Source organism: Ips typographus, linkage group LG16 (assembly GCF_016097725.1).
Source record: "Ips typographus isolate SLU linkage group LG16, UJ_Ityp_2.0, whole genome shotgun sequence".
NCBI classification, from domain to species: domain Eukaryota; kingdom Metazoa; phylum Arthropoda; class Insecta; order Coleoptera; family Curculionidae; genus Ips; species Ips typographus.
The window spans coordinates 84,780-106,854 of NC_138437.1; the positions used below are offsets into that span (position 1 = coordinate 84,780).

Genomic DNA, 22,075 nt, shown 5'->3' on the forward strand with positions numbered 1-22,075 from the left:
ATCAAAAACCAACTGTACAGAGGTTACGTCATAGCAACAAATGAGGGTGTGATTCAAAAGTCAGTGCAACCATACACTTATCGAAAAAATTTGATTTTAAATTTTGGAGCTTTGTGTCATTCCCCAGAGAATCTACTCCACCAACTTTTAAGCCTCACAGCGCTAAGACCATTCAAAGAAAGGTACTGACACTCCAATTTATTGATACAATCTTAACAATAGGTTACCAAACGTAGGATAGGCCAATTCATGCAAAAGAAAACACTGAACATAGACGCAGTAGTGAAAAGTTCCAGGTTTTTCACTGACTTTTTGACCCATTTCGCTTTGGTGGAATTGCTGAAAAGGCTAGAAGTTTCGTATGAAACAGTGCTGGCGCATTCTGTGGGAAAATTCTTTGCAGCCTACTTTGAAAACTCTCTCACTTTGGAACAGGTTCTGGGCTGCGCCTTTATTTTTATTGGTTATTTAGAGAATGACACAAACAGCTTAACCTGTTACAGATTCAAGAGAGACTCTTCAGAGGAACAAAGTTTGACTAAATTTAACATTTTTGAAGCACAAATCAACAAGTTTTTTTATTTCAGAAAGCACCATCCTCTCAGAATTTAAGTATATTATACAATCTATTAAATTAAGCAACGCTCATAGTAAATGTGACCACGAAACTCCATTACCAGAGGAACTGTATGAAGCTTTATTCGAATCTCCTGATATGGTAGTAGGTAAACTCAAAAAGCAAGCTTTAGTGCTTACAGTTGGCCAAATTATTACACAACCCAAAGAAAAGAAGCACAATTACCTTCCTTTGTCTAGTGCCGCTGACTTGGTGGCGGTTATGAAGATTTTGGGAAGGTTAGTGTTAATTTTTTCCACAAGACGTAATATTAGAGTTTGAAAATTTATTATCTTGTAAAGGTCTTTGAATTGCCCTCTAGACCAAGTATTGCTCAAGTTTTGTCTTATTTCTGAACAAACTTTAGGTTCTTTAAAAGCTTTGGCTTCCACTTCAACCGAGAAGTGATGAAGAGATATAATTTAGAGACACGGATTTCTGTTAGCGACCAGTCTCGCCATAATGTATGCAGGAGTATCAGGTTACATCCACCACTGTTCCATAAAATTAGTTTTTGGGACCATGCTTACTTAAATGTAGTCACTTCTTTATCTGTTCCGCTTCACAATGCGGGTTCAACATCGAAACTTGACTGATCCCCCCAGCTTGTTTCAACCATTTTATAAACCATACAAGTGTTGAAAATGGTGAGGTTTTGTTTTTTGTTTATCAATCCCAATCCTCTGACCGGTTTCGCCGTATTACGGCTCATCAGAGAGGCTATAGGGCTTGATAAGCAAAAAACAAAACCTCACCATTTTCAACCAATCAGATCGGTGTTTACCGAATGATGCGGCATCAATGGGGCTGTTCCTAGATTTGGGAACGCCATCTGTACTTTCTAACTCATAGAGTTGAGTACAGATGTCACCAGATATTGCACAACAACTATCATACAAGTGTTCTTGAAGTAAAATAGAAAATAACTAATAAGTCAGATAGTTTAGCGTACTACCTATTTTATTACTGAGTTGTGAAGAAGTGTTAGTTTGTATATTTCAAATAAAAAAAAAATCGAATTTGATTTTCCAGAATTTCACAAATATTGTAGTAAGCGTTTCGTCTGAGTTGTTTTAAATTAAGTGATTATCTTACTCGTAAGAGTCGTAAGGAACTCGATGATTTAGGGTTCTTTAACTGATCTTTAAGTTAAACGTAGACGAATTTCCTCAGTACAGGACTTGAAACAGCCAATAATCGAACGCTGTTTCATGTTTTCTCCTGTTGAATGTCCACTCGTGACTTGAACATTTAACTATTCCACAATTAATCAGAATGTAAGTTATAAAAAACATTTTTATTGGATTTCAGTTTATACGAATACGGACAGGATCTGAACATACAAACTTTGTATCCGACAGTTTTGTTTCCCGTGAGCAGGAATACTCCAATGATATCTCCTGCAATCAAATGGAAACATGATAAAAAACATTTTATACCTTCTTACGCATACACTACAACAATGCCGGCAAAGGCGATGCGAATCAATCTTTCAGAAGAAGAATGGACAAGTCTGGGTGGTCACGTAATTGATGGTAAGTTTTTTAGGTAAATTTTCAGAAAATGTAATGTTTTCAATCCCACTGGCATAATTTTATTGTTTTAAAAGATGTGCTGCCAAAATATCTCATGCCACAAAGATCCGTCATTTTTGCAAAAAAATTAACGGATGTATATGGTCAGAATTATTATAAGGCATCTGAGTCCTTTCAATTTTTTTTGTTATACCGACTACTAGCAAACTTTCTGGAAAGAGCCATCATTTCAACATATCTGATCCTCAATTTAATTTTCAGCAAAGGAAATATGTACTATTAGTAATCAAGACCCTGCACACTTAACGTACACGTAGTACCTTTCAGCAAGTTATGTAGTGGGTTGTCGAATAAAACAGATTTTATTCAGTTTTGGTAAAAATACTATCTATGAACTAACACTTCTCTTTGATATTGTCACGTTTAAATTGTAAAGCCCGTTTGGCCCAACAAGTTAAACGAGACGTGCGTTTATATTTACCGAGATCTTGTTTCAGAGGTAGAATCAAACCACTTGGTAGAAAAGTATAATTTAATGACTAAATAACATTTAAAACTAATTGACAAAATGATCGGTTTATCAGAATAAAATCATCAACATAATTCCCAAAGTAACACTTCAAACAGTACCTTTTACATGCACAAAATATTACAATAGTAAAACCATACTTACATGGAAATATGAAAGTTATCCGGGCTTATAAGCCGTGGTCCAATGGAATTTCTTCCTGACGTTTCGTCCACATCTGCGGCGGACATTATCAAAGGCGATGACGTAACGGTAGAAGTGCTCTTTCGTACCTCTCGACGATGACTGCATAAAAAACATTATGTTACATCATTATATTACATCTAGATTTACATGTCAATGACACTGTTTGAAGTCACGCTTTGACAGATTGGAATTAGCTATTACGATAATTTCTTCGCGAGAGGGCGTTTTGCATGACACACTAGATATGTTTTGCTAAGCAGGTTATATTTGGTGTGCTTTCAAATTAAACAACAATAGTTGTGAAATGTTTTATTGTTTTTCTATTTGTTAATATCAGGTTTTGATAAAAAGGTGTGTACTAGTAAGTCTAGTAGTACTAGTAAATAATTAGTAAGTCGGACTATTATGGTGAACCTGCTTTTACCAATGCAAATACAATAATACTATAGATAACACCACAACATGCTATTTGTGATGTTATTTTATACTGTATACCCAAGTAATAAGTTATTTAACGATATTCAAATTTTAAATTCAAAATAGATGTCATAGTGACAACAACAATGACAACTAGTAATTAGTCGTTTTCTTTTGGATCTAAACGCGATATGATCCAAAAATCACGTGGCCTGCGTATAATTTTGTAATCATGGGGTCATGTCATTTTTAAAAACAAAATAAAGTGGCTCCCTCCGGCGGCGGATTCTATCGAAATAGCTTTTAATCAAATGTCACATTTTGTTTCATGGCCTTCTATTTAAGATGAAGATCTAGATTTATAATGTTTTCTATGGATGACTGGCTCGACCGCTGGAGCGTCGGTCATATTTATACTAGTGAACAAAACATACTACACCAGTGGCGCTGCACATGCGCATAACGGCTACGCATCGGCGGGCAACATGTCTGGCGCAAGGTTCGTTTCCACTCCGGATTTAATAAGGTGATCTCTTCCTTTCTGTTGATGATGTTCTCGCGCTTACAGATCTCAATGGCTTCTCTACTTAATATAGGTTAGTAACGTTGTGATCGATCCAAAACCTCTACCTTTTCAAAACGAATATCGTGCCCTCTGGAAAGTGCATGTTCTGCCACCGCTGATTTGTCGGTCTGTCCCAGTCTGCCACTTCACTTGTGCTCTTCTATTCTAGTGTTGACTCTACGTTTAGTCGTTCCCATATAGATGGATCCTTCCAATCCTATCCGTGACCTTGTGTATGTATGGTAAGCAAGTCCAACCAACTTTCTCTTCAACATCCCCCGTTTGTTGTCTACGTAGTTCGATGTTTCTTAGGCGAGTGGTTCTGTTGAATTGTTGTCTACTGTATTCGTTCCATCCGAAAACCCTTTCCACATGTTTAAGCTCCTTTTCTAACTCTGATGGTTTGCAAATCCTTCTTGCCCGCTCCGATAGGGTTTTGATCACTCCTCTTTTTTGGCTAGAGTGATGATTAGATCCACTACTAAGATAACGATTCGTGGGTGTTGGTTTTCGATACACCGTGAGAGCCAGTGTTCCATTTGGTCTCCTTGTCAACATTACATCTAGGAAAGGTAGACGTCCTTCTTTTTCGGTCTCCATAGTAAATTGAAGCATTTACTTCGAATGCTCTGGCCACCGCTCTCTGTCTGGCCTCATCATGAAATCGTACTATCAAAACTCTGGCAAACATTTGAATTTAACCAACTTTAAAAAAAAATTAGATAGCACACTGTCTTCTCTCATACAAACCAAACTGACATGACTTTTCCCATTTGATAATTGTTACGGTTTCGGGATGGTTTCCAATAAACGATGACATTCATGTTGGTTAAGTAACACTTTACTTTAAAAAAGATACCATCAAAACGTGTGAATATAAAATTAACAAAACTAAACGGTTCTTGCGACCGCTCTTGTCAAAAACGTGAATTGCAATCCTCTCGTCGAGGTCGCCCTCGTTCTTCTTCCTTGAACAATGGAAATGCTCCCTTTCATCCTAACACCAAGGAAAAGTCTAGCAAACACTCAAACACTCAACAACAATAATCTTTAGTATCTTAATTTAGGTAGAATCCTATTTCCTGCCACTAGCTATCTCTTTTTGACGTGGACTTTATTGGCTGATCATATCGGCGTTGATTTTGAGAAAACGAAGGTAATTTTCAAAGATTGCAAATTTTTACGAGCCTGCCAACTATCCGGAACAAACAGCTTGAAGCTGGACGTTATGATACATAAAGTGAGCGGACGCTTTGAAATCAGCGGTAAGCCCATAAGTTATACTGAAATATTTCACCTACTTTCATATTTTTCTATTGGTAGAAAATTACGAACCTGTAATGACTGGAGTCATTAAAGCTGATTACAATCCAAATTCCACGGAAACCAGTAATGAACTACAGAATGATTTTGACGATAAAGACTGCCTTAACAGAAAAGATATTTATAAAGAATTAAGATTGAGAGGCTACCACTACAAGTAAGCTACAAGTCGGTTAAAAAAACTTTAAATTAAAAGTGGTAAATGTTTAGGGGTAAATTCAAGAGTGTGTTAAAAAGCAACCAAAAAGCCACCCTCGGAATCATAGAATGGCTAGACGATTGGGTTGCCTTCATGGACAATATGCTGCAGATGATGATTCTTGGAGCGGACACCAGGTTATTGTACGTGCCAACCGGAATAGATAAAGTCATCATAGATCCTAAAGACCACTTGAAGGAAATCAGCAAGTTTAGAAATAAGGAACACACAGAATCAAAACCTCCAGTTAATATGCTAGTTAATGTGAATTACAACTCAAACATTGTAAAGTAAGTTAGCAATGAAACTGTTTTATATGTGAATTATTTGACCTTTTATTGTTATAGATCAGGTGGAATAGAATTTACAGGGTTGAAAATCTCCTCAATTGCAAGAAAGAAAACAACGGCGTTGCCAGTACTGGAAAAGTACAGTTTTATTCCTAACTTTACAAAACTTTCTATTGATGCAGCAATTCGTGTTTTTATGCAAATTGCTTTAGAGAACAATTGTGGTTTCAACATCACAGCAGTGGAATTGGTCGATGAGGCTTCAAAAAATAATGCCACTCTAATTGGTAAGGTATTATTCTAACTGATTCACATACTTCTATAAACTAAAATATATCTTTTTCTTCTAATATATATAAAATTATACATGTATTTGAATTAAATTTCTTATTTTTATTTGTGTTTAAGGACCCATTATCATTGACGTACTAGGCGATGAACCTTTAGTCCATGCTGATGTGAAAATTCTGTGCAACAAAGAAATAGAGTGTGACCTTTTAGTAGAAAACACAAATCTGGACGACGTCATTGATGCCACCTTAGTAGTTGGAGATGATTTACTGCTCAGAAACTCTGTAAGTAACTTTACACAAGTTCTAAAATGTTCTTAAGGTTACTTCCATCAGGTACTGGCTGGTGCCCTTAAAGCACTTAAAAACGGAGGCTACCTAATATCAAGAGAGTCACTAAGTATGGATGTTAACAAAGTGGACTTAAACAACTTGAAGCTGTTGAGTGTATGTGAAACGGATGAAGAACAAATAATGCTTTTTAGAAGAAAAAACGATGAAGCACACAAGCATAGAGCTTTTATTAATGTCACTTCTTCAGCTCCTAACTTTGAATGGTTGAATACGTTAAAAGCAGAAATATTTAAAAAAGATCTGGATGTTGTTGTTTGGTGTCAAGGAGAGCCATTGAATGGATTAATTGGTAAGTTTACTTTTTTCTTGTATGGAAATTGTGGTTGAACAGTTTACGAATAATCCAACTTAAATCTAAGTAAGTTCATATACCTACTTAATATTTTATAAACTAGGTCCAAGTAAGTAAGTACAGACTAGCATAGCTAAAATTGCCAAAGACTCTACAATCAATTTTCAATTTTTTTCTACGTTTATTACAATTTATATAATACAATTTATTACCCAAAATAATTCCAATTACAATGGTACTTATTCTTACCCCAAGATTACACAGGTCAAAAGGACCGTATGGCCAAGGATTGCCATGAACCACTTTCCGATTTTCAGTTGCACGTATTTGTTTTGGTATTTACTAAGGAAGGTTAGTTGACTGTGATACCAGTGATTTGGAATCGCCGCCGCCAAGAATATTGGTTGGGAATGCGGCCTCAGATAGATGGGTCAAGCAAGACTACTGCTTTTTACCCTCCCATCGCTGTAGACCAAAAGGATAGGTCTGGAAGAGGAAGTCGCTACATGTCCAGGTATTTTCCCTTTCTGTTCCCAGAGTTGCATCGGCGTCCTCTGTCCTGGGAGAAGGATGCCCCCGCTGATGGAAAATATGAGGGGCTCTTCTGGCGCTCTTCTTGTCCTCCATTTCTTTTTTCTTCGTCAGCTCGTCCATCTCTGGTGGTCCTGGCAAACTAAAGGATGTCTAAGCAGCCGGCTTTCGTCCGTCTGTTTTTACATCCAAAAGTTTTGGGGAGTTAGGGTCTGGTGAGTGGGGTTTGCTTCTATCTGAAGAACGGTTTTCCCCCTTTTGCACAGGCAAAGCGGGGGTGGTGGGTTTAAGTGTCAGGAGAAAACTGCGAAAAGGTTCTACCCAGCTTTTGAGAATAAAATTCTCGCTACCCGGGGGGAAGGTCTGGGGGAAATTGTGGTCCCCTTCTTGACTGGTTGATCCTGAGTTGTAGTCTATCTAAAACAGAAATAATAACTTATTAATAATTACCCGTTATCCAAAAACTGATATCGGTGGCGTTTGTGGGGTGCTTCTAGCTCCGGGTCGTATTTCAGTGCTTCTCGCAGTAACTGATTTTCGCTGCTTTCCGCTTTTTGGAATATATTCACTGCGCTCTGCTTGATCCTTTCCGTTGCTGTGGTGAACGTCAAATCTCGCTGAATGTCCACGTTTCTGACGTACCATAGGGCGTCCACCGCTGTCCTGAGCGCAACGTTTTCCACAGCTTGGAGTTTCTTCAGGTGTAATTTGGCCGCGTAATCCCACGCTGCCGAGGCGTAGGTCAGGTGCGGTTGCAGAACCGATTTGATGAGCGTCACTTTGTTCCGAAGTGCCAGCTTCCATGTCCTGCTTGTCATGGGGTACCGTTTTGCTCTGGTCGCTCTGGCTTTCTATCTGGCGTATTCTATGTGGCTTCCCCACGTGAGTTTCTTGTCCATCTTGACCCCAAGGTACGTTGCCTCGTTGCGCCACTCGATGTCCATGTCTTTTAACCTAACGTTGTCTTCTATCCTCATCTTTGGTCTTCGTTTGAAGGCTATGGCCTGCGTCTCCTCTTGAAGGTATCGGGTCAAGAGTCGGCCGCTCCTGCTCCGGGCCATGATCGCAGTGTCATCCGCGTAGAGTGCTAAGCTGGTTCGCTGAGTTCTAGGCGGATCTGAAACATAAATTTTATGGCTGAAAATCTCCTCAGATTTGTGGCGACAGTACTGCACCTTGCGGCAGTCATGTTTCCATTTCCCTATAACTTGAGTAGAGGCTGTCGATTTTGACTCGGACGCGACGAGCTGAAAGAAAAGGTCTAATTACTTTTACCAGGCCGACTGAAAAGCCGGCTTCCAGCATCTTGATTAGAAGTACTCTGTGCCAAACCCTGTCGAAGGCCTTGGAGACGTCTAGCAGCACTGCTCTTGTCGCTTCTGTTGAACCCTTCCGTGATGTACTCGGTCATCCTCAGGACTTGGAGATCCGTTGATAGTGTTTTCCGGAATCCAAATTGCTCGTCGGGGATGACGTGCAGGTCCTCTGCTTGCTCCTTTAGCCTCCTGAGGATGATAACTTCTGTCTGCCGGTCCTTTTGTGGTGATTTGGAATTACCAGCGTAGCAGTTTTTATATTCGTACCTGACCTAGATTTAGTACTAGCTTGCCAATTTAGCCAAATAAACAGTAGAATGATCAGGCACGGAGTATGTCAATTTAACTAGCACAGACCCGGATTATGTGACAATATCGTTGATGCTTTATCAATATTAACTAATTCTTTGAAATTATTGACAATACTGACTGTATGACAATATCTCTCTTTGACAATAATTTGATGAATAGATCAAGTTAGTCTATTATGTTTTTAGGCTTGGTGAATTGTATCAGGAGAGAACCAGACTGCCAGCACGTAAGGGGGTTGTTTATAGTGGGGGACGCACCACCATTCGACCCTTCATCGTCATTTTATCAAAATCACCTCGACAAAGGATTGGGGATGAATGTTTTGATGAATGGAACATGGGGAACTTATAGACATATTCTATTAGGTAAGTTACTGCTAAACATCAAATTAAAGTAGAAATTAGTAAAATTATTTATTAATATACTTTAGCTGACATCAAAGAAGTGAAAAGTGAACACTGCTATGCAGATACATCAATTCGCGGTGATCTATCTAGTATCAAATGGTTTGAAGGACCGCTATGCAAGAAAACTGTATATTCTAGTGATTTAGTTGAGGTGCTTACATTTAACTTTCATTTTACATGAAAAAAGTCAAGCCTTATAACCTTAGGTATACTACTCTCCTCTGAACTTTAAAGACGTTATGACAGCCTCAGGGAAAATCAATGTGGATATATCAACCAAAGTCCGCAGAGAACAACAATGCGTACTAGGATTGGAGTTTTCAGGAAAAACTCTTAGGTAGAAACTATTGAAATTTAGCCATTTGAGTGTGTATTAATTGCATTTTGGTGTCGTCAGCGGTAAACTAGTAATGGGAATGATCCCCCAGGAATCTTTGGCAACTTTTGTAAAAACGGACCCCACTATGGTTTGGAATGTTCCAGACTCGTGGACACTGAAAGAGGGTGCCTCTGTTCCTGTTGTGTACAGTACTTGTATTTACGCTTTAATAGTTGTAAGTCCCATTTCTGTGACTGCCATCAATATGTGACAAATTTCAACATTATCAACTAAAATTCCCTAAGAAAACAGAAAACCGTTGGTAATGTAGACTTTTTATTTGAGATTGGAAGGATTCGTAAAGGCGAGTCCATCCTAATTCACTCTGGCACTGGAGGAATTGGACAAGCAGCCATCAATTTGTGCCTAAGCATGGGCTGTCCCGTTTTTGTTACAGTAGGAACAGAAGAAAAACGGAACTTTATCAGGAAGAATTTTCCATCAATAAACGGTTTGTTGTTTTCAGCTAAAATTTCAAACTTAAAAAAAGTAAAGAAAAATCAAACGGTTACAGAAAAATGCATTGGTAACTCAAGAGATCTCAATTTCGAGCATATGATTATGAAACAAACCAAAGGCAAAGGAGTGGATCTGGTGTTGAACTCTTTAGCTGAGGAAAAACTAGTCGCTTCTGTCAGATGCTTGTCTATAAATGGTCGTTTTCTAGAAATTGGAAAGTTTGATATGGCTAATGACCACAAATTAAAGTTATCCGTCTTAAAACAAGGTGGTAGTTATCATGGTGTTATGCTGGATAAGTTGTTCAAAGAAAAAGACGAAGTCAAGATAAGATTCAACGCCTTGGTACAGAAATACATTGATTCAGGTTAGCTGCAAGTTATTTTAGAATAGGTACTATAATTTTAACTGGACTTGGGTTTTAAATCAAAATTTGTTGAAACTATGTGTTTTACACGTTATAGCCCGCAAAGTTACGTTACACCGCAATACGTTAAAGCCGTTATCTGTTATTTTTGCATGTGAAGGTGGTGAATTAACGTATTATATAAGGTTTTGCTGCCACTTAGTGGTCACACACAGTGTCTATTAAAACTTGTAGGAGCCGTAAAGCCACTATCTACTACAGTCTTCGACAAAACAGAGCTAGAACAAGCTTTTAGATTTATGACAACAGGTCGACATATGGGCAAAGTTATGGTAGAAATTAGAAACGAAGACCACATTACACATCCCCTAACATTCAAAGGTAATCCCAGGTATGAAAAGCAGTACCTAAAAAAAACTATGTAGATTAAGTAAAGGTTTGTGTTAGATATTTTTGTGATCCTACCAAAACCTATATTATATGCGGAGGTTTAGGAGGTTTTGGATTAGAACTCGCTGACTGGTTGGTTCTTAGAGGATGCCAAAACTTGGTGCTCACATCCAGAAAAGGTGTGTCCACTGGCTATCAAAAGTACCGAATCAGGTCAGTTTTTTTCTCCACAACTCACTCATACTGTATTATAATAATTTTAAATGTAGAATCTGGAAGAGTTACGGTTGCACTGTCAAGATTTCTACCAAAGATATCACAACCAAACAAGGCTGTCAGGCTTTAATAGAGGAATCCAATGCGCTAGGACCTGTTAGGGCAGTATTTAACCTAGCTGTAGTCCTTAAGGATGCCATCTTGTCAAATCAAACTGACGAAACCTTCCAGATTTCCTTCGGACCAAAAGCTTATGCTACACAATATTTGGATGAAATTACTAGGATATGGTGCCCGGAGTTGAGGTTAATAATATGCTTCAAAATGTAGAATGTTATGTTTTGAAAAGATCTTTCTAGAGACTTTGTGGTGTTTTCTTCCGTTTCTTGTGGAAGAGGTAATGCTGGTCAAACTAATTATGGTATGGCTAACTCTGTTATGGAAAGAATTTGTGAAACCCGACGCAGTCAAGGATATCCAGCTTTGGCTATACAATGGGGAGCTATTGGTGATGTAAGTGGTATACAATATATCAGCAACAAAAAAATAAACAAAAGCAAAATGTGATAAAAAATTAGTGAAAGTTAGTAGAATATAACTTAGAAACTAACCATTTATACCACATACAGTTGACAAATTAATTAACAAATTTCTAGTTGAACATTATCGTCTACAATAGATTAACGTCAGTTATTTACAGTTCTTTAAAGGTAAAAAGGAGGAAAAAACAATTCCTTTTGTTATTATTGTTAAGTGAAATACAGGGTGGTCCAGTCTTTAATGTCAATAATTCACCATTCGATAGCCCATCAAAAATAAGTTGACATGCATTATGTCATTTTCCTGAAAAATGCTTTCTAAAGAAAATCCGGTCCTTCATATTTCAGTTTAAAAAATCGGTTGATTGTCATAACTGTCAGACCGTTGTAGTAATTTTAATCAAATTTGGAACAAATACTCATGAAATTAATACTCATTATGTGATGTTAATGACTTTTGTCAAAATTTTCCACTGGCGTACAGGAAGATTGTTTTCATTTTTCTGTCTTTTTTTCTATACGTCACCAAATCATCAAAAATTACAGTTTCAATTAATTTCCTTGTTCAAGTAGAAAAAGAAAGTATCTCTTACCTATAAAATTCTGATTTGCAACTTTGTTTATGAAATAATTGAGTTATTACGTTCAAAGACCTAAAATCAACTCCACTAAACTTAAAAATTGTCTCGGAAATGCTGAAAATTGACTTAAAAAGCTTAAAAAATATCTTTGTAGCCAGTTTTCATAGTTTCCGGAGAAATTGTGAAAATTAACTTGAGAAGCTTAAAAATTGACTTGAGAGGCTTAAAAACTGTCTTTGTAGTCAGTCGTCACAGTTTTCATATAAATCGAAAGACTTTAGTAATGAAAATTGACTTCAAATCAAAAAATAATTTGTAATAAAGTAAGAAATTATGATCAAAATTGGTAAAAGTAGTTATGAAAGTGATACTTACTACCGCGTTCAAAAGCTAGCCTACAAAACACCATTCTGCGCTCTTTATCTCCTGGATGTAAACCCTGAACTGATTGTTGATGGAAGGGTGTTCTATGGTACAGTTTTACCGGACTGTAATAGTTCTAGACACTCTTCTTTGACTTGTTCTTGGATCTTTGTTAAATTCACGCAGGACCCGATTATGACTCCTTGCTTAAATAGCGCCACGTTGTAGAGGATGCCTAGGTGTTGCTCGCAACCCTTGCATCAGGCACATTTTCTATTAAATGCACAATTTACGAGATAATTGAAATTGGAAGTTCAGAAAGACTTCAAAGATAGTTACTTATGGAAGTAATCGTCACATAGTAGACGATAGATTTGCTTAAGGACACCACACTCAATATGACACTTGTCAGTATCATCAAACGTTAAAAACATCAAAATGCCGTTTCAATTCTCCAATCAAGAATATGCTGATATGCACTTTATTTATGGATTTTGAAATGGTAACGCAGTGCAAGCCGTTTAGGAATATCAAAGGCGATTTTCCAATAGACGACAGCCAGATCGTAGAGTAATTAAAAATGTCCACAACCTATTCGTGATGCAAGGGTTGACGGCCACACCTAGGCAACATGGGCAACGTGGCGCTGTTTAACAAAGGAGAAATAATCGTGTCCTGCGTGAATTTAATAATATAATGCGTGAATTTAATATAAGAGACCCTAGGACAAGTCAAAGAAGAGTGTTCAGTACTATTGTAATGCCGAAAACTACCATTCAACGCATACTGAAACTGGACCATAGAAGACCCTTCCATCTACAACCAGCTCAGGGATTACATCCAGGAGATGAAGAGCGCAGAATAGTTTTTTGTAGGTGGCTTCTGGACTCGGTTAAAAATGATCAAAATTTTTTGAATAATGTGTTATGGACCGATGAGTCATGTGTTACTCGACACGGAATTGTGAATTTCCACATATAAGACCACGAATTTATAATGGCAATCTCGTTGGCCCTTACATATTACCTCAGAGACTCAGTTCAGAGAGCTTCCTGAAGTTCCTGGAGACCGAGCATGCTGATATGTGGGATGCCATACCCACTGGCATGCGGAGAAAGGTCTGGTTTCAGTTGGATAATTCGGAACTGGCTGAATGCATATTATGAAGGACGATGGATTGGTCGTGGTGGTCCAGTTGTATGGCCGCCGCGATCACCGGATATAACCCCTTTAGATTTTTATTTCTGGGGTCAAATGCTATACGACTATGCGACCCCTGTGATCACGAGGAGAGAGAGCTGCTACAGAGAATACAGGATGCGTGTGCACAAATCCATTATCACACGTAGCCGATTGTGCATTCAGCAGAACGGATCTCACTTTGAACAGTTGTTACAGTAATTGATTTGTGATACTTATGTTGAATTGAGTTGTTGTTATTATGATTTATTTATTGTGTACCGTTTTTTACTATGATCATCATTATCCCAAATTATCATCTCTTTGGACGAAGACATTATTTTTTTTTGAAGGACCAATTAATGCTTGCAATTCTATTTTTATAAACTGAATTATCTAATTTTTTGCCGCCCTGATATCAGTTTTTATTTTTTAAACTTGATTTTAGGTCATTACAATGACCACATTGAGTGATGATGATCCATTTCAGAAAATATAAAAAAAAAATGTTTTACACGAGATAAGTTATGTCTTAATTCTAGTTAATACAATTAATATTTACATAGGAATGTTATTTACATTTGACTACAATTTTCCAACAGAGTGGAGTGGGGAAATGTGAAGCGGGATTGTCGAGTTGGTCTTTTAAGGAAAATAGGGTTAATTATACTCCAGTTGTGGGGATTGTTGTTCAGCTTTGTCTGTAGTTGTGTTAACCGTTCAGTAATCCTTGTCATTTTTGTTCGTTCGTACAAAAATTCATTGAATGGGATGTGTAGCGGTTTTTGGGGATGTCTAGTTTTTGTTATGAGTCTTTTGCAAGAGCAATTTTTTCTGTGACCTGTATGTGGTTTTTTGTCTTGTCATTTGCATTTGCACCATTCTATTTTATCATCAATATGCAAAACAAACTGATTTGATTACTGAAGTTGCCAGAATATTTGAAGTTTAGGGAAAATAATGGTAATTTAATAAAACTTTAAAAAACAGTGCTAATTCAGTACTATCCAATTCTAACACTGCCCATTTTTTATAGGTTGGGCTAGTGGCTGATCTTCAAGAAGACCATATTGCACTAGAAATCGGAGGCACTTTACAGCAAACCATAGCCAGTTGCCTGGCAGTATTGGATGTTCTATTGAGACAAAATGAAGCTGCGATCGTGTCTAGCATGGTGGTGGCTGAGAAAAAATTGACCAACTCTTCTAGCAACATTATGGAAGTGGTTGCAGGAATTTTAGGTACTTTCACAAATCAGTTTCTGGGTTTATTTAATTACTTTTTGTTGTAGGAATTAGAGATCTAAAATCAGTGAGCATACATTCCACTTTGGCCGAGTTGGGAATGGATTCCATGAACACAGTGGAGGTAAAGCAAACCTTGGAGAGAGAGTATAACATTGTATTGTCTCCTAATGAAATTAGAGGTCTCACTTTAGCTCGGTAAGTTATTGGCTTTTGCAAGTACTTCAAAGGTGTGATGTGTTTATACAGTGTTAAAGATATCCACGAAGAAGAAGTAACTGAAGCGAATAATTCCCAAGCAAACCCTATTGATTGGGCTATAATACTAAAGGCACTTTTAGATAGTGAAGAGCAAACCTCTGGATGTATAACACTAAAATCACACAACAGCAAATCTAGTAATTTGCCTAAAGTTATTGCTTTTCCCGGTAATTTTTTTATACAAAAAAACTTTATGGGTGATAACACTCACCGGTTTGTTTTAGGTATTGAAGGTGTGTGCGTCCTTTTAGAGAAAATAACTGAAAACTTAGAAATTCAAGCTTTTGGCATTAACTATTTGTCGAAGTTGCAAGAGGACAGTTTTCCTAAAATGGCTGAAAAGTTGCTTCCGGTAAGTTCTTAGTTGATCTACTTTACTGATTATAGTTCTAGAAACATATTATTAGCAATTTGCATAAAATAGCCTTTTTCCATGCACTGACTTTTTATAGTCGCATTCACTTTAGAAAATGTTGATTGTAATATTTTGACCTCGTTATACAGAGTTGACAATGCATATTGTTCTAGATTCTAATAACACTGGCCGACATAATTTTTGTAACACCATTCAGACAATTAATTTTACAGTGCATATGCTTTTCTAGTAATAGAAAAAATGCTCATAAAGCTCTAGAACGTCCACTTTTTTAATAGGCTCATTAGACTTTTATAGATTGGCTTGTAATAGCCATGTTTCAGTTAGTTTAAGCTCCGCATGAGCGAGCAGAGCAAATATGACCAACCCCCAGTTGCACTGTCATATTGTAACCAAGTTTAAGTTAAGGGTGGTTCACACATCAGAATAATGGAAACTAGGTAACTAGGGCGATGGAATCCATCCATGATAGGTGACGTCTGCTAGTTTTCAAAGAGAAAGGTCACCCCACATAAAAAGAAAAAACTAGAACTATTTAGTATGTTTCAAATATCTTTTTTAATCTTTACTTTGTTATCAGATTTTAACTTAATATAAATTAGATACAGATAAAGCTATACAGATTTAAATCAGTGGTAAAATATATTTTGTAATACATACTGTTACGGTTTGGGCCTACTATGCTCGATACTTACTGAACTGCTTACTGAGCACGCGATTCGGGATGGATCCGATGCGCCACATTATCTGGCCGGGCGCGTGTTAAAGTAGGCCACCGTTAGAAAGCGATACACCGTGAAGCATCTTCGATGTTCGACGCAAATCGCGAAGCGTTTCAGAGTGGTTCTAGAACGTGGTTGTGAATTTGGAACGCGGTGAAGTTAGTGGAAGGTGAGAGTAGTGGATTTGGAACGCGTTGAAGTTTTAATAGGAGAATAATTGTGGAATTGTAGTAGTGTTTTTGGTAGTTGAATTGATTATTGTACGGAGTGTTTTGAAGTGTAAATAAATTTATTTCTTGTTGAGTTAAATTGACTGTGTAAACCCACGGGAACACCGTAACAATACTATATGTATTATAATACCACTTTTCGCTTCTGGTTTGTTTAATGTAATAAGAAAACCATACGTGCTACCAGTTTTTTCTTGGTACTTTTCATTTCATATGGGTCCATTTTAGGATACTATGCTATTCAGCTTTGTGTTACAAAAATTTTTAATTTTGTTTTGTTCGGCTAGTGTAAGTGAAGATGAATCCACCTTAAATCTAGAATGATCGATTGATTGAATTTGATATCTTAAGATTCCACGTGTAAATCGTTGCTTTACTATTTTTTGTATTTCTCTTTGATGATCGCTTTTCCTTATTTTTTCAAAAGGAACTATGAACATTTAGAAGAGTGAAGTAGTAGTCCATAGTCACTCAGTGGAGTTGTAGTAGATAGGAGGTAGCTGAGTAACACACAATGTTCTCCACAAAAAAAAACAAAACAAAACATAAAAATCATTTTTATGAACCCATATATGAACATTTTAGTCTTGCTATTATTAAGTTATAATAATTTTTTTTTTCGGTCTTGCTTCTTAAGTAGCATATTTTAGATACAGTGATTTTTTTTACCCAAATTAAAATTTTATTTCTGCTTTTACGGAATAATAGTTGTTTGATTTAAGTTCTGGAATTTTACAGTTTTTCAAGAAATTTCCACCACAGAACTTTCACTAGAGCTATTTTTTTATTCAGTTCATAAATGAATGACTGTGTTAACTTTAAATTGGTGTCTCTACAAGTTTTAATAAAAATCTGATACATACAATATTACATTTAAAATGGAATTAATTCTCTAATTTGTTTCTCTGTTCCATTTAGTGTTATCCTTCTACTGTACTTCACTAAAGTACTTCTGTGTGTACGACACTGTAATCCTTCATTTTTTGATCATTTAAAGGAACAGTCGAGTGTTTTTAGTTATGTGGTCTTGTGTTAGGTTAAGCTAATTTTTAGGTTTCTTCCTGTAAATATCTAGAAATCAAATTTAACTAAAACCTGCTACTATCGCCTCTACTGGCGCAGAGTTCGATGGTCAATGTCAATAAGAATACCAAGACAACCAAAGTCTATTACGGAAAGAGGACTTTATCTCTAAAGAATTCTAGAAGTATGTGTGTTCCCAAGTTGTACAACAAAAAACATTTATTCTGCAGTTAATAGAAACTTTTACTTAACAACGTCATACCTTCAACACCGACATAAGATACATATTTCGTTTCAATTATCGTAAATGAAAGAGTCGTTTCTTCACCATTGTTCATATTAGCTATATTTTTAAAACTGGCGAACGGAGTTGAGAAAAGAACGACGAGAGAGAGAAGGAGACTTTCAAAATTAGAAAAAATTTGACAAACCGCAATTTTTTTACAAATGTGTAATTCAAAAATGTGGAGAAGAAATGAAGGTGGTATTTCTAGAAAGATCTAGAAATACCACCTTCATTTTGTAGTATTTGTATGTCTTTAACTTCTGACAGTCCAAACAAAAAAATATCTCGAAAATTTAAAGAACTGAAAATGAAAGAGAATACTAAATAAAATAATTGATTGGAGTAGTGATCAGGTCGCTGAACCAAAATTGGAAAATTATTATAGAATTACAATATTGCGTAACATATTAAATGCTTTAAGTACACTTTTACTAAATATCGCATACGAATTATCTTTTGAACAGATCATTTTGACACTCCTGAAACCAAAAGAACCTTTCCATATACTGGCTCATTCTCTGGGTACCGTTGTGGCTTTGGAGGTGGCCAGTCTTCTAGAAAAACTAGGACATCAAGGCAAAATCTTTCTAATTGATGGATCTCCTTTACTTATGAAAATGTTGGAGGGTCTAAGTTCAGCATCGAACAGAGAAAACTTTGTACTGGAAAATGCTTTAAGAATATGGTTATACGAGGCGGAAACTCGTAAAATCATGGTGAGTAACGCAACTGAAACAGTCAAACTCTACTGAGTTTAACAAAACATTTAGGAAGACATTTGTAAATGTTCAACCAGGAATGAAAAACTGAATATTTTGATTTCCAACATTAAATTAACTGACGGAGCGACAGAATCATTTGTAAGTAATTCCGTCACTGCTGTTTTAAAACGAGTTCAAGCCTGTGATTACACTCCAACTTTGGACAAACTGAAATCTAAGGCGTGGCTATACAAACCCACCATGACTACGATGAAATTGTATTCTGAAGATTATGAGCTGGGACAATATTTTGAACAATTTGTTGACGTTAAAGTAAGTTTTTTTAGCAATTGTTTGTTTTAACCATACTGAAAATGGGTTTTATTTGAATAGATGTTTGATGGTAACCATACGTCTATACTGGAAAACAAAGACCTGGCTCAAGATATTATGAGACAAATTCGGGAATCTGTTACGTCTGGACAAGAAATGTGATGTGGAATAAATAATAGTGAAAAACTATGTTGTATTAATTCATATTATAGGAATAACTATAAAACTAATGGAAGTGCTGAAAAGTGTTATTATAAACTCTGTTCTGGTCAGTGTCATCAAACTGATTTTTTTAACAAGTTATCAACTGTTCTCAATAATTATCTGTCACATTTATTACAATTTGCTTCAGTTTAGCACTTACACAAGTTATAAAATTTATTAACTACAAACCTTCAGGACCACGTACTGAGACAAATCGGTCAAATAAACCGTTGTATAAGATTAAGTTGTATGTTTTTAATACAATGTTGTGTATTCCTAATATAATTATCAAAATATATACAATAAGTGTTAATTTGTGGTAATAGAACCAGTTGTTCTACGCAACAGAAACTACTAATTATACAACTAGTGTATGTTTATGTTTCCAACGATTTTTTGTATAACCATTAATTAACCTTTCTTTATCTTTCCGAAGTGTTGTATATTCATTATTTTTATAGTAAACTTTGAAGCATCTGTCGCTTGAGGGCGCCACCATAGTTTGGATGTCGAGTGTCAACTTCAACTTAACGCGTCAAACGTCATAACTGTCATACTGTCAACCTCAACCCTTTCATGAGTTTCCTGTTTTGTCGTTCAAACGGCTGCGGGCGGCGTCGTTCGTCCCTCGGTCCGCAAGATGGCGCGGAATGCCATCCAGCCCGCGACCGAGACGTCCTGCGCAACGAATCCAAGTGTTGCCCGTTCGCGTCCGATTCCTCGTGGCGAGTACGCGGAAACGTGAACGGTTTTCGTGCCTCCTCAAGCACGTGGACGATGGACCGACTGGAACGAGGAGTAGACGACCCGCGGGACAAGGGTAAAACCGTCGCGGCCCGCGAACAATCCGAATTGTCGCCTCCTCGCTCCCCGCTCACCGTTTGGGGGGCGAGCTCCCCCGCTTCAGCGTACGGCGGTGGCCGATTGTTGTCCTCTGTAAGGGGTGCCTCTGTGGGATTTGAACGCGTATTATAATTGTGAGGCACGCGACGCGACGAACTCTTTTGTCTTTCCCTATACATTGCTGCAGGGTATTATCGCGCCTATTGAAGGTAAGAGCTGCTTTTTATACTCCCTTTCCTCTCCTTTCTCTTTTGTGATAAAGTAATATTTTTAAGGGATGCCAGGAGCAGTTAACGTGATGCTACCTCCACGCGTAGAAAAGAAAAGGAATAAACCAGCAGGAAGCAGAGTATAGCGAACCTAAAATGACGGAACACCTATTGTGTCACCACAGCGTTAAAAAAAAAAAAAATTTATAATCTCTATTCGCACGCAAATTAAGTGACTCAAATCGAACACACTCCAACGTTTCACTACCCGGCTTTACTAAGGTTACCTTAGGAGCCCATTAATAATGGAAAATTAATTAGTAAGCAAATTAGTTAAAGTTAATCAATTTCGAAAAGACTAAAATTAAATCCTGCAAAGAAAAGATAAACTTTGCTATCTAAAATGACAACACGGAGCCAGACCTGAATCAATTAAATCAAGTAGGGATCGTATGCTATAACGAGGAGATAAGTGCAAGCAACCGTTCACCAATTTATCAACAACACACTAGTGCAAATTCAAGCACAAGAAAATAGCATTTAAATTTAAAATATGTAAATAACAAGGCACTTTAACCACGCATAATTAATGAAAGAACCATATTATACAACCGACTGAACAATCTGTCGGGATATTGGGTGTACTCCCCTTTAACCTTCCATTAATATGCAATCCAACAAATAACACTCAATTAAGTATGCAACCAAGCAATTAACACTTAATTAAAATATGCAATCCAGCAATTAACTCTTAATTAATTATGCAATCAAGCAATTAACACTTAATTAAGTATGCCACCAAGCAATTAGCACTTAATCAAAATATGCAATCAGGCAATTAGCACTTAATCAAAATATGCAATCAAGCAATTAACTCTTAATTAAGTATGCACTCAAGCAATTAACACTTAATTAAAATATGCAATCCAGCAATTAGCACTTAATCAAAATATGCAATCAAGCAATTAACTCTTAATTAAGTATGCACTCAAGCAATTAACACTTAATTAAAATATGCAATCCAGCAATTAGCACTTAATCAAAATATGCAATCAAGCAATTAACTCTTAATTAAGTATGCACTCAAGCAATTAACACTTAATTAAAATATGTCGGCGCCGACTTAGGCTACACGTATTTAAAAAATGGAAAAATCACCAACTACGAATAAACGAACTCTATACGTAACAACACTTGAAAATGGCCTCTCAATTAGAGGTAGGCAGTTAAGCAACCCTTCCTTGGGGTGTCTTGGTGTAATACGCTACACTTAATAGCAAAACACTGCACTCATAGCTAAATGAAAAGACTGCAACCCCCAAAATGCAAACAATACTATTACTAATACTGTAAACTAATATTTTAGGTTTGGTTAGTGATTTAGCCAAGTTTAGTGACTAAAACCCCTTAATTGGTGGCTGCAGCGCTATACTGGACGACCCCTGGATTACAGGACGTCCACCGGATCCAATCCAAGCTGGAAAGGCAACAATCACCCCTACTTTTGTTAAACGAGGGTTGCAGAAACCTCTAAACAATTTGCACTAATAAAAAGGGACCTCAATGGCTGCAAAACTCAATCGGGCGGCTGATGCTCTATTTTTTCCCCTTCTCTTCCTTGCCTCTTTCTCCTAAAACCTGAAATAGTTACCGTCTTTAATATTTTTTCCTTCGCTCCTTTGCTCACTCAGCCCCAATCAGACGATTACGTCACTCAGAAGATGCTCAGAGGGTTTCTTTTTGGTGGCACACGCACACGACCGATCCGAGTACACCCTCGGGGGGTGGGAAAACGAAAAAAATGTATCACGCGCTACGGACCGCTACTTGACCTTCAGCAACCTTCCAGAACCTTCTATATTCCCTTTTTAATTAGGAAAATGCAACTCAAGTTGCTAATTCTGAAAGCCTGCGATTCCACGCACCCGAGATGACGGCCACGGTTATTTTTTCGAACAGGAAAAACGACTTTTCCGCGAATAAAATTTGGTTTTAAGAAAACAACTTT

At 37.0% G+C, this 22,075-nt stretch overlaps 1 protein-coding gene across 1 annotated transcript; it reads left to right on the plus strand.

The window, feature by feature from the left end:
• The first annotated feature begins 32 nt into the window (after positions 1-32).
• On the plus strand, positions 33-22,075 carry LOC145738772 (fatty acid synthase-like). The gene is made up of 28 exons (XM_081993811.1): positions 33-182; positions 237-532; positions 588-855; positions 1,928-2,151; positions 4,916-5,113; positions 5,172-5,328; positions 5,382-5,660; positions 5,718-5,947; positions 6,069-6,235; positions 6,287-6,593; positions 8,941-9,120; positions 9,186-9,313; positions 9,369-9,499; positions 9,560-9,716; positions 9,827-9,992; positions 10,056-10,367; positions 10,602-10,758; positions 10,815-10,970; positions 11,027-11,278; positions 11,333-11,486; positions 14,672-14,876; positions 14,927-15,077; positions 15,129-15,307; positions 15,365-15,492; positions 18,242-18,493; positions 18,548-18,811; positions 18,872-20,067; positions 20,134-22,075. The coding sequence occupies exons 2-27, from the start codon at positions 250-252 to the stop codon at positions 18,971-18,973; spliced, it is 5,187 nt and encodes a 1,728-aa protein (XP_081849937.1). The 5' UTR covers positions 33-182; positions 237-249; the 3' UTR covers positions 18,974-20,067; positions 20,134-22,075.

Excerpts from the sequence above, each read along its gene's own strand:
- LOC145738772 (XM_081993811.1), top strand. The coding sequence starts at position 250 with ATGCAAAAGAAAACACTGAACATAGACGCAGTAGTGAAAAGTTCCAGG. Across the intron at positions 10,759-10,814 it reads ACATTCAAAGGTAATCCCAG|ATATTTTTGTGATCCTACCA; the intron begins GTATGAAAAGCA and ends GGTTTGTGTTAG. Across the intron at positions 14,877-14,926 it reads AGTGGTTGCAGGAATTTTAG|GAATTAGAGATCTAAAATCA; the intron begins GTACTTTCACAA and ends TTTTTGTTGTAG.